At 35.3% G+C, this 14935-nt stretch overlaps 1 protein-coding gene across 1 annotated transcript in view; it reads left to right on the forward strand.

Moving 5' to 3' along the window:
* The window catches only part of DOPEY1 (dopey family member 1), a 161728-nt gene that overhangs the window by 54921 nt on the left and 91872 nt on the right, over positions 1-14935 (forward strand). The window contains exons 6-13 of the mRNA XM_006892160.1: positions 1006-1105; positions 1851-1960; positions 3034-3142; positions 5333-5453; positions 10643-10762; positions 12625-12739; positions 13302-13331; positions 13635-13868. Coding sequence (XP_006892222.1) covers positions 1006-1105; positions 1851-1960; positions 3034-3142; positions 5333-5453; positions 10643-10762; positions 12625-12739; positions 13302-13331; positions 13635-13868 — 939 coding nt within the window. The remainder of the gene's footprint in view (positions 1-1005; positions 1106-1850; positions 1961-3033; positions 3143-5332; positions 5454-10642; positions 10763-12624; positions 12740-13301; positions 13332-13634; positions 13869-14935) is intronic.

A 14935-nucleotide genomic window follows, 5' to 3' on the forward strand; every position in this document is an offset into this window, starting at 1 on the left:
AAAAAAAAAAAATAAAGTGCTTTTCTATACTTTGAAATGATTGTACCTTTGTTTGCATAAAAAACACTTATTTAGAAAGACAAACCAAAAAAAAGTGCTTATTTACATGTGTGTCCAATTTCATCTTATGTATAAGATTTTTAAAAGACTTTTACTTAATCAGTATTTAATAATTTTTTACTACTTCCTCACATCATTCGTAGGCGAAACTTTAAAAAAAAACCTTCAGATGTTATTGTTATGTACTGTTGAATTGGAACCCACTCGTTGCTGATCATATAGTGGGTTTTCAGAGGCAGTAGATTGAAAGATGATGGGCCATCTGTATCACACAGAGTAGGTAAGGTATTCAAACTCTGTACCTTTGTGGTGGCAGCACAGCTCCGCGCTAAGATGCCAACAAGGCAGTGAAGACTGTGGAGCTAAGAATGAGAATCCCAGGACACTTTAGGCTCATATGAAACTACCTAGACCAAGAAGCCATTGTCCAAAGAGAGTACGAGAAAACTGCATGTTTTAAAATCAAGAAAAGTGTATCCTTTCTCCATACCTTATTCTGTTTGTATGCTGAACAAATAATTAGTGGAATGGAACTCTGTGAAGAAGAATGTGACGGTAGGATCAGAGGAAGACTCATCATTAGCCTGCATTATGCAGATGATACAAGTTTGCTTGCTGGAAGTGAAGGGGACTTGAAATGTTGCTGTAAAAAAATTCAAAGACTAGAGCCTTGGATATGTGTTATGTCTCAACATCAACAAGACAAAAATCCTCCCATTCAGCTGGACCATTAACCAAACATTTGAATTTACCTAATCCAAGCCTCCAATTTAAATAATTCCTGTGTGTGAAAGATCAAAGATAATGTTATATAGAAGTATTCCGTAAACCTTTAAGTTCTCAACATATTTTAAGATTTTTTTTTTTTTTTAAGAGGAAAGAAATAAATGTGCTTTATGTGTTTTTGCATGTGACTAAGGACAGTTGTCTGTCTGACTCTTTCAGGCCACTAGACCAGATATGATCAGGATTTTGTCAGCAGCTCTTCATGTAGTCCTAAGGAGGGACATGTCCCTAAACCGAAGACTTTACGCTTGGCTCCTTGGTAGGTGTGTGCTGTGTGCAGGCAGAGCTGGGAGTAATAGGGAGGAAAATTTGCCAGATGTAATTATTATTAAGTTTTTTATGTCAAGGGTGAAAAAAAAAAAACCCATAGTGTGCTCAAAGGGATGATAAATACACAATGCTATATGGGTATTTTGTAAGGAAACTTTAGAAGCTTCCTAGTTAAACAGGCTGTTTTTAGTCTATAAGATTATATTCCCTTTCACAAGAGTTATTTTCCTCTTATAAATTTAAGTTGTTATAAGTAGGAAAGTAGGGAAAGATAAGTTGATAATAAATGGCATAATTTCTAATCCTTTAAAGTAATCAAAGGAATCAGCCCCAGAAACAAAGCTGGTGCTCCCTCTCACGTGGTACTCAGACAATAATGCTTCATGGGTTTTTCTGGACTTTCGTACTTTGTGGCGAGTGGTTGACCTGCTGTCTTTACAACTCGTCACTTGGATTAAGAGAGGACAAATATAATTTCATATTTAATCTTCTGAGTCTTCATTTATTATACTGTTTTGAAATATTGAGAAAACCAGGATGATTCTGGAAGAATATTATGATACTTATGTCTTGAATTGGTTTCCCTTTATTAAACTATCAAAAATGATCTCTTTTGCTGACATTGGGCTACACATTGGTAAGTGTTTGGTGTTTTTGAGATACTTGCTGTTATTTAATGAAAGTCAGTTTTGAAAACTACATTTTAATTTATTTTGTGATTTCTTTTCCTGGAGGTTTTGATAACAATGGTGCTATCATAGGACCCAGAAGCACAAGACACAGTAATCCTGAAGAACATGCCACTTATTATTTCACTACCTTTTCAAAAGAATTGTTGGTCCAGGTAATGAATGATTTCATTTTCTCTTCCGTTGCTCACTGACCACTAGAATTACTGCAAAGAAGTGTAAGACCCAGCTCTGCCTTAAATGAATTCATAATTTGAAGGAATAGAGACAGACCCACAGATTTCCTAAAATTAAGTAAACTATAACTAACATAAAAGAATTCAGAAGCCAAGTTCACTTGGCTTCAAGACCAACGTAACTAGTTTATTTTGGATTTTGATATTTTTTGTTATATTTACTTTGTTTTTTCATAACTTTATAATATTTTTGTGTTTCATAATATATAAGCAAATGTAGTTACAACTTCTCGCTTATCTTTCCTGTGAAAGTTGGGACTTTTCAAAACCAGACCAGTGTTATTTCCTGTGAGTGCCCAGAGAAATTTGGGCTGCAGGAGGACTCAAAATATGGTTGTTATTGTGTACCATTGAGTGAGAACCAGCTCATAGTTTACCCTCTAGGATTTCTACAAAGTTTTGCAGTCAGAAAATGACCAAACATGCAATCAAGATGCATTAGTAATTCCTGGTGACTGGAATGTAAAAGTTGGTAAAAATGAGGAAGGAATGGTAGTTGGAAAATATGATCTTGGTTACAGAAATGAGGCCAGACATCAAATGATTGAGTATTATACGTTCGGTGATTTAGTCATCACAGATGCCTTTAAAAAAAAAACCACAAAACAAACGTGAAAGGCATCTTTACACCTGAACCTTATCTGATGGACGGCATGGGAATCTGATTTTCTTTATCTGTGGAAAGAACTATTGGAGAGGCCCAGTATCAGCACTCAAAAACAGGCCATTTGCTCACTGTGGAACAGGCCATTAGTTACTCACATGCAAATCAAATTGAAGTTGAAGAAAGTAAAAACAAGCCCACAAGAACTAAAGTAAGACCTTGAGTCTATCAGTTTAAAAATCATCCGTAGAATAAATAGACTTGAGGCATTGAACACTGATGATCAAAGACCAGATGAGTTATGAACTGACATTAAAAAGATACATGAGTCTGTTTACTGTTTACTAAATGACTAGTATACTGTTGCTTTTTTGTTTGTTTTTTTAAGGCAATGGTGGGGATCTTACAAGTTAATGGATTTGGAGAAGAGAGCACGCTAATGCAGGACCTAAAACCATTTCGAATTTTAATCAGTTTATTGGACAAACCTGAACTAGGTAACTAGGTTGTATTGTGTTATTTCATAATAAAAATGAGAAGACAAATTATTGCCTAAAAAATTACTTCATTTTGGGGTGACCTTTAAATTCAGAATTGTCAGCCTTTTCTTACTGAAATTTACTCTTGAAATCAAAGATGCTACAGCTTCCCAGCCAGCCAGCATGTTACTATCCTGGATGACATATGTAGCCAACAAATCACCCTCTAAGCTTTTCTTAATCCTGTAAATTACTACACTTTAAAAATTTATAATCTGCCATACCTATCTTATATTTCTTAGTTCTTATACAAAAATTCAAAGATTTAAACAGAAAAGAAAAAATATGAGTCATATAACTTAACTTGGTTACATCATATTTGTTTGTGTTTTCATTATATGTTATTTACATACTGGGTCTTTTAAAAAATTAATGATTGTACCTAAGACAAAAACTGAGAAAAAAGAAATTTTGGCCACCATAAAGTGATATCATTAAGTGTGAAATTTTATCAAATTATTTTCAGATGTTTTAGAAATTACTTAAGTCAGTCTTCTCAAAGCTCTCTTAAAAGTTAAAATTTTAAAATACGTAAGCACCCTACTGAGTTATACCCATGGTTTGGAGCATTTGGCCTTATGCGTTTTAGAGTTTAAATTACCTCATAACCAAACCTAGGCAGTCATATCCTGCAGGACAGGACAGAACTGTCCCACTGGATGTCTGAGGATGCATATCTCTTTGGGAGGAGTCTGCCTCATCTTTTTCCCTCAAAGTGATTGGCAGACTTGAAATATGTTTTCATTAGCATTTCAACATAGAATGCACTAGTCCCACGGGGCTCCTGAAATTGACATTTGTTATTTGTGATTGAGTCAGAATTGACTCAGAGCTGAACCTCCAGCAGGTTTCAGGGGCTGTATATCACACAGGAAATTGCCCATCTTTCTCCCATGGAGCAACTGGTGGATTCAGACCATTTGCCTTTGAGTTGGCAATACATCTCCTTGCCACGAGGACATCAGAGCTTTGTGAAATTTACAGCAGTAGTAATATAATTAACTTTTATTGAATACTCATTATAGTCCAGGAACTGTGCTATGTCACAAATACATATTTTTTAGATCAATAACAATTTTATTTTTTATTTTTTAAAATTGTTGAATTTTCATTCATTCATTGTTGCACATTATCCTCCTAACCCTCACCCCTATTTTACGTTTTTTAAAAAAAATATTCATTCATTGTTGCGTAGTTTCCTTCCTCCCCCCATATTCCATTTTGCTGTGCACCTCTTATTCTGCACTGTTGCCATACAAATAATGCTTAATCATATATTCCTTTTCAGCAGTTATTTCCTTCATCTATTCCAATGTAGTGTTCATTATATATACCTTCTTAGTTTTTTTTCTCAAACCCATGTCAGTCCTGTTTGATAACAGCAGCATTATGCAGTATTTGTCCTTTTGTGACTGAGATATTCCACTCAGCATAATGTCCTCCAGGGTCACCCATGTTGCATAATATTTTATAAGTTATTTATTTTAAAATGCTGTGTAGTGTACCATTGTGTGAATCTACCCTAGGTTTTACATCCATTTATTTGTTGCTGGGCATTTGGGTTGCATCTGTCTCTTTGCTATTGTGAATAATATGGTGGTATATATGTGCATATATCTGTTTAGGTAGCAGCTCTGGCTTCTTTAGGGTATATTCCCAGTAGTGGAATTGGTGGGTCCAATGGTATTTCTATTTCCAGCCTTTTGAGAATGCACCAAACCACCTTCCATGGTGGTTGCACCATTTTGTACTCCCACCAGCAATGAATAAGGGTTCCAATCTCTCCACAACCTCACCAGCATTTGTTGTTTGCTACTCTGTTGAACTTTGCTATTGTTAACTGGGGTGAGATGATATCTCATATTTGTTTTTAACAAACATTTCTTAACCTTTTTTTCTGTAAGTTTGGTAGTATTTAAACTAAAGCTCAAAGTTAAATATTACTTCTATGATGACAGGTTATGATTTTAAATAACTATTTGCTTAGTTCTTCAGTGTTTTATCTCAGCATGGAAAGTTTAATTATATTTGAAACAAAATAAAGGAGCCACGAAACTGTGAAACCTCTTTTAGTTGGACTAATTGTTAAATAATCATTATTTGCTATTCCTAATTAATTCTTGTCTTTAATTTGTATATTAATTTTAGGACCTGTAATTTTGGAAGATGTCCTGATTGAAGTATTTAGAACATTATATTCCCAGTGCAAAGCAGAACTGGATCTCCAGATGGATCCACCCTTCAGCAAGGATCATGCTCAGTTAAGCAGGTAGATTACTAAAATTGTTTAAGTATTCCATGCATATGGTTTTGTGTTCATAAAATAGACATATTTTTTCACTTAGTATAATTTGAAATCATGAAGTTTATACCCCGAAAGAGAAATTTTATATAAAATCTCTTAATTTGATAAGATGAAATGATGTTTGTAATTGATAGCTTCTCTTTGAAACAGGCATGACAGGTTCTAAATCAGTTTAATTTGTCAGTTAATGGTGGGAGTTACACATTTCTGGGTAATCAGACCTATTTATTTACATGGTCTAATTCCCCTTGATAACTTGATATACTTCAAAGATGAAGTAATAGATCAGAGAAAGATTCAAATGAGTCAGAGTATACTTGTTATTGTTGTTATATGTCATCAAGTTGCCTGCCACTGATAGCGACCCTATCTACAACATCCCTACACCCTGCTCTATCTGGTGCCAACCATATTGTCTCTGGCACACCTACCCCCATTACCCCAGTCACTGAGTTAATCCATCTCATCGAGGTTCTTCCCCTCTTATGCTGTCCCTCCAAACATGATGTCCCTCTTCAAGGACTGATTGCTCCTTACATGTCCAGAGTAAGTCAGATGAAGCTTCAGAATCCTTGCCTCCAAGGAACAGCCTGGGTTCACTCTCTTGGATGAACCCATTTGTTCTCTTAGCAGTCTTACATTCAGTACTCTTCTCCAGCACCACAGCTCAAAGGCAACAATTCTCCTCCTGTCATCCATAGTTATTATTGTTCAACTCCCTGATGCATAGAAAGTGATTGCAAAGACCATGGCCTGGATCAGGCACACCTTAGTCTTCAGACTGACATCATTGCATTGCTCTGTACTTTGGATTTAGTGTTCTTTTAAAAAAAAAAAAAAGACGGTTTTTTTTTTTTAATCCAGATGCTTTTATTATTAAATAATAAACATTTGTGAAATTTAAACAATGTAAAATATAATGAAATTTTATAGAAATCATAATTTCTGCTATGGTGTTATTGTTTAAAAATGTTTTATAAAATAAAATTATGGTTATTCTTTCAGATGTATTTTTCTAAATTGCTGAGGCAAGTCATGTAATATTAGTATAGCCTATCCCCTGAGTCCATGATGGATACATGGTGACAAAGTCTTTTTTCTAATAGAAGCTGACCACTTTTTTTCCTTTCTCATCTATTATTACAATATGACAAAACTTATAGTTTCTTTCACCGAATGTACTCTTTTTTTATGAGCTCTTTGATGAGATATTGGAAATATCCTGGGCTTGATAAAGTATAGACACACACACACACACACCCGTGCAGAGAAACTTAATATTTTAAATTTTAATTTTATATAAAGGCAAAAACAGAGACATTGGCTGATAACAATGTTGGTGGGGTGTTCTTTTCAATATCCAAAGCCCTTTATTGCAAATCTGGGAGAGCAGAGAGAATTCTCTCAAAAACTGCCTCCCCTTCTGAAGATAATGATTGCTTTTATACTTGGATTAGGTATCATCCTACTTAACATATTACTATCTCTAGTTCAAAGTTGCATGACTCTTAACATTCTAAAGGATAGTTTACATACAGTTTCTGCGAAATAGACAGCTTAACATAAAATTTACATATGACTGAGAAAAATGCAGTTTCAAAAGACAAATGCTAGTTCAGGAAAGATGCATTTCCTTACCCAGTTAACAGCTTAGAGTAATCTGCATGACTATAGAGAAGTTAAAACAGGGTCTGAGGACAAAACAAATATTGATTAGAAGGTTAAGCCAGTTTTACAGGCTGGAAACCAGGATGTCCAGTTTTTAGAGCTATACTAAGTGTTTGAATAATCCTGAGCTTATCAATACTGCCCTATCAGATTGTCTTGTTAATAGCATTCTTAGCTTAATTAATCTGGTTACACATTTCCTTACCTTGAAGTTGTTGTGTTGTACCATCAAGTTGAATGTAACTCATCACAGCAGATGAACAACAGATCTGAACCTTGTGCTATCCTGCCCCATCCTCATGATCTCTGTCATGCTCAAACCTATTGTGGCAGTCAGTTCATTTTGTTGAGGGTCTTCCTTCCTTTCCACATTTCCCAGCATGATGTCCTTTTCTAAGGACTGTTTCCTCCTGAAATTATGCCCCAAATAAGTGAGACAAAATTTCACTATCCCACAGAGACCTGTATACCAATGTTCATAGCACTATTCTTCACCATCTCAAGAACATGGAAACAGCCCAGATGTCCAACCGCAATTGAATGGGTTGAAAAATTATGGTACATTCACACAAAGGAATACTATGCAGAACGCAGGAGCAATGATTTTGTAAATTACTACCTTACTTGGGAGGGACTGAAGAGCATTATGCTAAGTGTGCTAACTCAGTCCGGTAAGGACAAATATTTTATAAGACCATTTTTCTAGGAATAGAAAGATAACTAGTAAAGTGTGTATGAGGACCCAAGGAGGGGAGGGAAGGAACAGAGTGGTGAAAATGGGTGGTGTGGGGGCTAGTTTAATCCTAGGGTCACACAATCTGTTAGATGGAGGGAGGGATGGGTGATAATAAAGTTTTAAAGAAAAAGAAAATAATTCTCTCTTCATTATGCCAGCATTAAAGTTCAGTTAAGAAATTTTAAAATCCGTTTTTTGGGGGGTTTTAGATAAGATTACACAGCTGCCTGTGGACTTTCCAAAACCTGATACAAAGATTAAAACAATACAACAGATGAATCCTGTTTTGTATTTTGCATTACTACCACCAAAATTCTGATCCAAACCTGACCATAAATCCAGGTGGAACATCTGTAAACCTCTGTTTATTATATAGACTATCATTGTTAGATCTCATCAAGTCTGTTTTTGACTGTAACATTTTAAATCTTTTTTAAAATTCTATTTGAGTGAAGATTTATAGATCATACTATCTGTTCAGTTAGACATTCTGTAAAGCAGACATTTTGTGTAATAAACCATTTTTTTTATTTCATTATTTTTTGTGTATACCATCAAATCAGATCTGACTGGTGCAAGAGGAGATTGTTCCTCCTTCTCCAGCAGAGCATCTGGTGGATTTGAACTGTGCACCTCTGAGCTTGCAGTTGCAGCTTCTTACCACTAGGCCACCAGAACTCGCCGTAATAAACCATTTTTAAAGCAGTTTTTAATTTCTGGTGAACATGTTCCTATGTTAAAAGTTAATATTGACTGTCCTTTGTAAGGTAAAAAGGTGCACAGAACCAGGTGAAGCGAAACATAGGAGTTTATTAGCAGCTCTCTGGCAGGTTTACTGTCTGAGGCCAGAGAAAGGCAGGGTCAGGGAGCAAAGTCACAAATGAGGAAATTACAGGCCAAGTTTTATAGTTAGGGATTGTGGGGTAGGGTTGTCAGCTCAGTGGTCAACTTTCCTTGGAGAACATTGATTGGGTGCCCTTTGTTAGTTCCCAAATATGGAGTCACTCAGTCCCTTTAGGTGAATTATGTTGGCTTTTTTTCTGATTGGTCATAGTCGTCTTACACCAGGCAGATCAGAATGTCTCCCAGAAGGTGTGGTCAGCGTGGAATGTTTCCCAGCTCCCTGGTGGCCTTTCATCCTTGTACTCTAGTTTATTCTGTACTCTGCTTGAAGAATTATGTTGCCCCACAGAGGACTTAGTATCTTCTGCTGTAATATGCAAGTTGTATTGACAAACCTCTATCTATTTATAGATGATGATGATAGATAGATAGATACATAGATAGATAGATATAAAAGCATTATCTTAATAGGTAGAAAGGAAGAGGTAGGTAATATAAAGAGGTTCCACCTTGAATGAAGTTATTTTCTCCTGATGGACTTGCAGTAAACATGCTTATCCTTAAACTTTTTTTGATCATTTTTTTAATTTAATTTTAATGAAAATTTAGAGACTTTGAATTTCCATTCATTCATTGTTGCACTTTTCTCCCTGCCCTCTTCTCCCCCTAGTACACTCTTCTCTTTGAAAAGTAAAAGAAAAGTTCCCCCATTGTTTCACAATCCCACCCCCCAGGTCCACTTTGCTATGCAGCCTTTGTTCTGGACTCCTCTCATGACAATAATACCTAATCACATATTCCTTTTAAACTGTTTTCTCCCTCATCTACTTCAGTGCAGTATACATTATTGAACCCATCTTTCTCAGTCTGTCCTCAACCCCGATGTCAGTTCTGTTTTACAACAGTGGCACTATGAGTATTTGTCCCTTTGTGACTGAGATATTTCACTCAGCATAATGTCCTCCAGGGTCACCCATTTTGAATAATTTTGCATGATTTCCTTGTTTTTCAATGCAGTGTAATATTCCAGTGTGTGTGAATATACCACAGCTTCTCTATCTATTCGTTTGTTGATGGGCACTTAGGTTGTTTCCAACTCCTTGCTATCGTGAACAGAGCCACAATAAACATGGATGTGCATATATCTGCCTGGGTAGCAGTTATGGTCTCTTTGGGTTATATACCCAGTAGTGGAATTGCTTGCACCATTTTACACTTCCACCTACAGCAAATAAGGTTTCCAGTTTCTCCACAACCTTGCCAGCATTTGTTGCTTGCTGTTCTGTTAAATTTTGGTATTCTTACTGGGGTGAGATGATATCTCACAGTTGTTTTGATTGCATCTCTCTTAGAGCTAAGGATTTTGAACTTTTCTTTATGTGCTTTTTGGCCATCTGAATGTCTTCTGGGGTTAAGTGTCTGTTCATGTCTTGTGCCCATTTTTCAGTTGGATTGTTTACCTTTATCTTGTTATGGTGTAAACTTTTTTTTTTAAGTTTGAGGATTCTTTTGTTAGTATTACTGTTTTTTTAGCTAAGAATTTGAAATCACTGAATTATTGAAATTGGTTAAATTAATAATCAGTTGCTCAAATAAGTTTCCTTGGTTTTTTTCCTGGAATCCACACTTTTTTCTTAGGCTAAGCTAATTTTTTATATTGATCATGCACTTGAGTTATGAAATTCAGATTTGAAAAAAATGACTGTACACAAAATGAAATGGGAAAACCACTGTGGATAAGTATTATTTATTGTAATATTTTAAAAGTAATTTTACCAAATTTATTAAATATTCTTTTCTAGAAACTACCTAACAAAATAGACAGCCGTATAACATTGCACTCAAATTTAATTTTGGAAAAGTTAATGTTTCCTAGTTTATTATTTTATTTTCTTTTTTTTTTTAGTAAATTAAGGGAAAATAAGAAGACAGCAGAGCTGATTAAAACTGCCAACCTCCTCTTTAACTCCTTTGAGCCTTATTATATGTGGGATTACGTTGCACGTTGGTTTGAAGAATGTTGTAGGTATGTTAAACAATTTTATTCATTTTTCTTTTATAACATCCAAAACTAACTTTTTTTTCTTTAGTTTTATGTTCTTTATTCTAATTAAGAGAATATTTTTTATACATTCTATTGTTACTGTGGACCGGTATTAATTACTTACTAGCCATTGTCTCTGTTTTATCTCCCAAGGATACAGAATCACTGTAATTTTTTAAATTGGAGAAGTGTTTAGAAATGAGTTTATTGAGTCACCAGCAAAGAGAAAGAAGTTTTCACTTTCTAGTTTCTAGTGACTTAGTTTAATATTTTTTTGGAGAATATATCAAAGTTGTGTCTGTTGCCTCACCACACTTTCCCAAAAAGATTCCCGTTTAGAATAAGGAAAAATAACTTGGCTACTCTTACACTATTAAAGTAATCGGAAAATCGAATATTGTCACTGATGAGTTGATCAAAGCTCTAAGCACTATAAGACCTAAAGCCTAAAATGGAATCTGAAAGCCTTACGATATAGTGAATTTAGGATACCAGTGAGTAGAAGCTCGTTTTGGATTCTTGATCAAATTTTCTCAAAACCAGAATACCCTTTCAGGCCAGCATGCATTTAGGCAGGTGTAAGCTATTAATCTACTACAGTGATCATGTATTAACTCTTGAATATTTTTGTTGTTGTTTGATAACTCTTGAATATTTTAAAATATAAATTGTTTTGATAGGCATTAGTCTTTTTATTGATATGAGAAATTATTTGTGTACTCATTAAGCAGCTATTAGGCATGCAGTTGCAAAGCACCATGCTAAGCATATGCACAGCCCCAAAGAGAGAATACGTGAAGCCTGTGAATATGTGTGTGTGTGTGTGTGTGTGTGTGTGTGTGTGTGTGTGTGTATTTTTTTTCCTAGTTCCAGTGTAAAATTATAGATATTTTGCTAAGGATTAAAATATGGTAGGAAAGCAGAGGAGTTGTGAATTTCCTTTTATTCTGGCTTCTGTTTCTACCTTCATTTCTGTATTCACAAACACACATTCTTCTTTAGATAACCTGGGCTGTTCCCTGCACACATTAACTTTCATGCTATTCTTTCTCAAAAATCCTTGTCTTTGCCCATGTGGTTTGTTTCTATATACAGATTGCCTGATTTGTAGTAGCCTCTGTAACTACCGCAAAAATCCCATCAGATATCCTAGCCATGCCTCCTTGAACAGAAGAATATTAAACAATATCACACACACAAAGTCTGACCAGAATAATCTATTGTTATATTTATTTCTTTATTTGATAATACTTCTTGCTGGTAAGGAACTGTCATTGTCATTCAACTCTATGTCTTCAGAGGTATAGAGCAATGTATGGTCATTTAGGAATAATATGTTTGAGGAATCACCTCTACCACCAGGATCAGAAGATGCTTCCTGGATGAGGTAACATTCGATCCTAGACAGTAAAGGGCAAATGCATTCTGGATATGACAGAATGAAGTCAGAGGAAGTTCAGGAGGAGACAAACTTTGGTGTGAGAAAAGGTCCTGAGATTGGAAATAAAGGAACAAATATTTCATTTTTGCTAAGATATGATATATGTAATAAGAGAAATGGTAAATTAGTCCTAAAGAGTGAAATGCACACAGAACATGAGTAAATATGCCTATTAAGTTCTTGGAAAAGCAAGATGTCTCTTTCAACGAAAGGCTAAGCCTAGAGTCTTGGAAATTTTGCAGATTGAAGTATCATTCTGGAGGGGAGTGTTCATCCCAGAAATATCACTGTGTGTGCTGCAGATTCAGATTCAAATTCATTTTGACAGTAAGACAGTGTTGTTGTCACATGTATGCCTATCACTTGGTAGTCTTGTTGATAAAAGGGAATTTTGTACTTCTAGGAGGACATTGCATGCCAGACTTCAGATGGGGCCTGGAGATGGTAGTGAGTCATCTGAATTACAGCTGATCAATTTCTGCTTGCTGGTGGATTTTTTGTTGGATATTGTTTCCTTGGTAAGGCCACCTTGGTAAAATATTGAGTGGATCTAAAAAAACATAATTCAGATATTTCATATTGGAGACAAATACTTTCTTCATATAAAATTGACCTTTAAGAATATGTTTGGGCAAGCTCTGGTGGCCTAGTGGCAAGAAGCTGCACTGCAGTTGCAGAGGTGCACTGCTCAAATCCACCAGATGCTCTGCTGGAGAAGGAGGGACAATCTCCTCCTGTACCAGTCAGATCTGATGACAGTACACACAAAAAAAATAATAAAATAAAAATATATTTTAAAAAAAAGCGAGACTACGTTTGGATTTTTCCCCCCCTTTTAGTTATATAGCGTTTCCCCATGCAATTTTGCAACTATTTTATTCTCTGACATATATGTATATAGAAATATCATATAATACATGGAATATATGTCAAATTGCATGTTCTAAAATCTTAAATGTTTCATGTATAATCTAATGCTCATTTATATTTATTAATGATTCTGTTGATTTAATGAAGACTGTTGGAAATCTTTTTCCTTTGTGTTTTCTCTCCTCAATTTCTTGCTTTCTCATTTTGAAGCCTACTAGAAGCATGAGAGTGCTGTGTCAGGTATGACATCCAGCCTGCTTTGTCTACACTTGTGCAATATTCAAGCTTTAGCAATGTCACAGATAAAGCTGGGGTGTTTGATAATATATGTTTAGAAATACTTAAATTGGGTATGACTATTTTGTAAGTCATTAATAAGAAAAATGATTCTACAATGTTAATTAAATTAAGAATATTACACATAAAAGTTTGCATATGAGTAAGATTTTTTTTCCTTACTTACATAAGTTAAAAAAAAAAAGAAAGGGGTAATATTAAAAGTTTATTACACTTTGTTTAAGCTTTTCTCATTTCATTTTTTAGGAGACTTACATTGAAATCCAGACAGAACATTTGCCTCAGTTATTGCTTAGGATGCTTTCAGCCCTGACAAGCCATCTCCAGACATTGCACTTGTCTGAACTCACAGATTCTCTCAGGCTCTGTTCAAAGATCCTTAGCAAGGTGCAGCCTCCACTTCTGTCTGCTGGAGGTGGGAGTGTGTTGCAGTTCCCAAATGTGCAAAACAGCTCAATCAAAGAATGGGAAGACAAAAAGGTAATGTTCACTCTTTTGTATTAGATCACTTATAACTCTTTAAAGAAAACCAGATTCTGAGTAAAGTCACTTACACAAAAGTATCTGAATATTAATGACAATCTTTCTTAGGTCTGAGTATTATGACAGAACACTTAATAGACTTTGGCTGCAATATAGTCTGTGTGTATCAGAACTTTCTAGTACAGAAACTTAATATAAGCATCATATATTTTATTTTTTTACGTGGTTATGAAGCACAGATAGACATTCTTCTGGTATTCTCTGCTTACTGCCACGATCCATCTAACATTAGTCATAATATCCCTAGTACCAAGACTTCTTCTAAATCCAGCCTGCACATCTGGCAGTTCTCTGTTGACATATTGCTCCAAACATTTTTGGATAATTTTCAGCAGAATCTTGCTTCCATGTGATATTAATAATATTGTTCGATAATTTCCACACTCTCTTGGGTCACCTTTCTTTGGGATGGGAACAAGTATCGATCTTTTCCAGTCAGTTGGCCTGCTGGCTATGCTCCAGATTTCTTGGCACAACTTAGCACATCCAGGGCAGCCTCTGTTAGCTGAAATATGTCAATTGGTATACCATCTATTCCTGGGGCCTCATTTTTTGCTATTTCCTTCAAAGCATCTTGAACTTCTTCCTTCATCACCATAAGCTCTTGCTCATATATTATTTCATGAAATTCTTCTGTGTCAGCCAATTCCTTCTGATACAGTGATTTTGTGTACTCCTTCGATCTTCTTTTGATACTTCCTGGATCATTTAACATTCTACCCAAAGTATCCTTAAAAATTGCCACCCGTGGCATGAATTTGTTTTTCAACTCCTTCAGCTTAAGAAACACTGAGCAAGTTTGGCCCTTTGATTTTCTGACTCCAGCTCTCTGCACATTTCATTACAGAATCTTGCTTTGTCATCCCTAGCTGCCTTTTGAAATTTTTTTCTTCAGCTCTTTGATTTCTTGATTTCTTCCTTTAGCTTTGGCTTCTCAGTGCACTGTACAATACTCAGAGTCTCCTCTGACATCCATCTTGGTCTTTTCTTCTTCTTCAGCCTTT

This window comes from Elephantulus edwardii, unplaced genomic scaffold (assembly GCF_000299155.1).
Source record: "Elephantulus edwardii isolate Elephantulus edwardi_28Jun2011 unplaced genomic scaffold, EleEdw1.0 scaffold00111, whole genome shotgun sequence".
Lineage (NCBI taxonomy): Eukaryota > Metazoa > Chordata > Mammalia > Macroscelidea > Macroscelididae > Elephantulus > Elephantulus edwardii.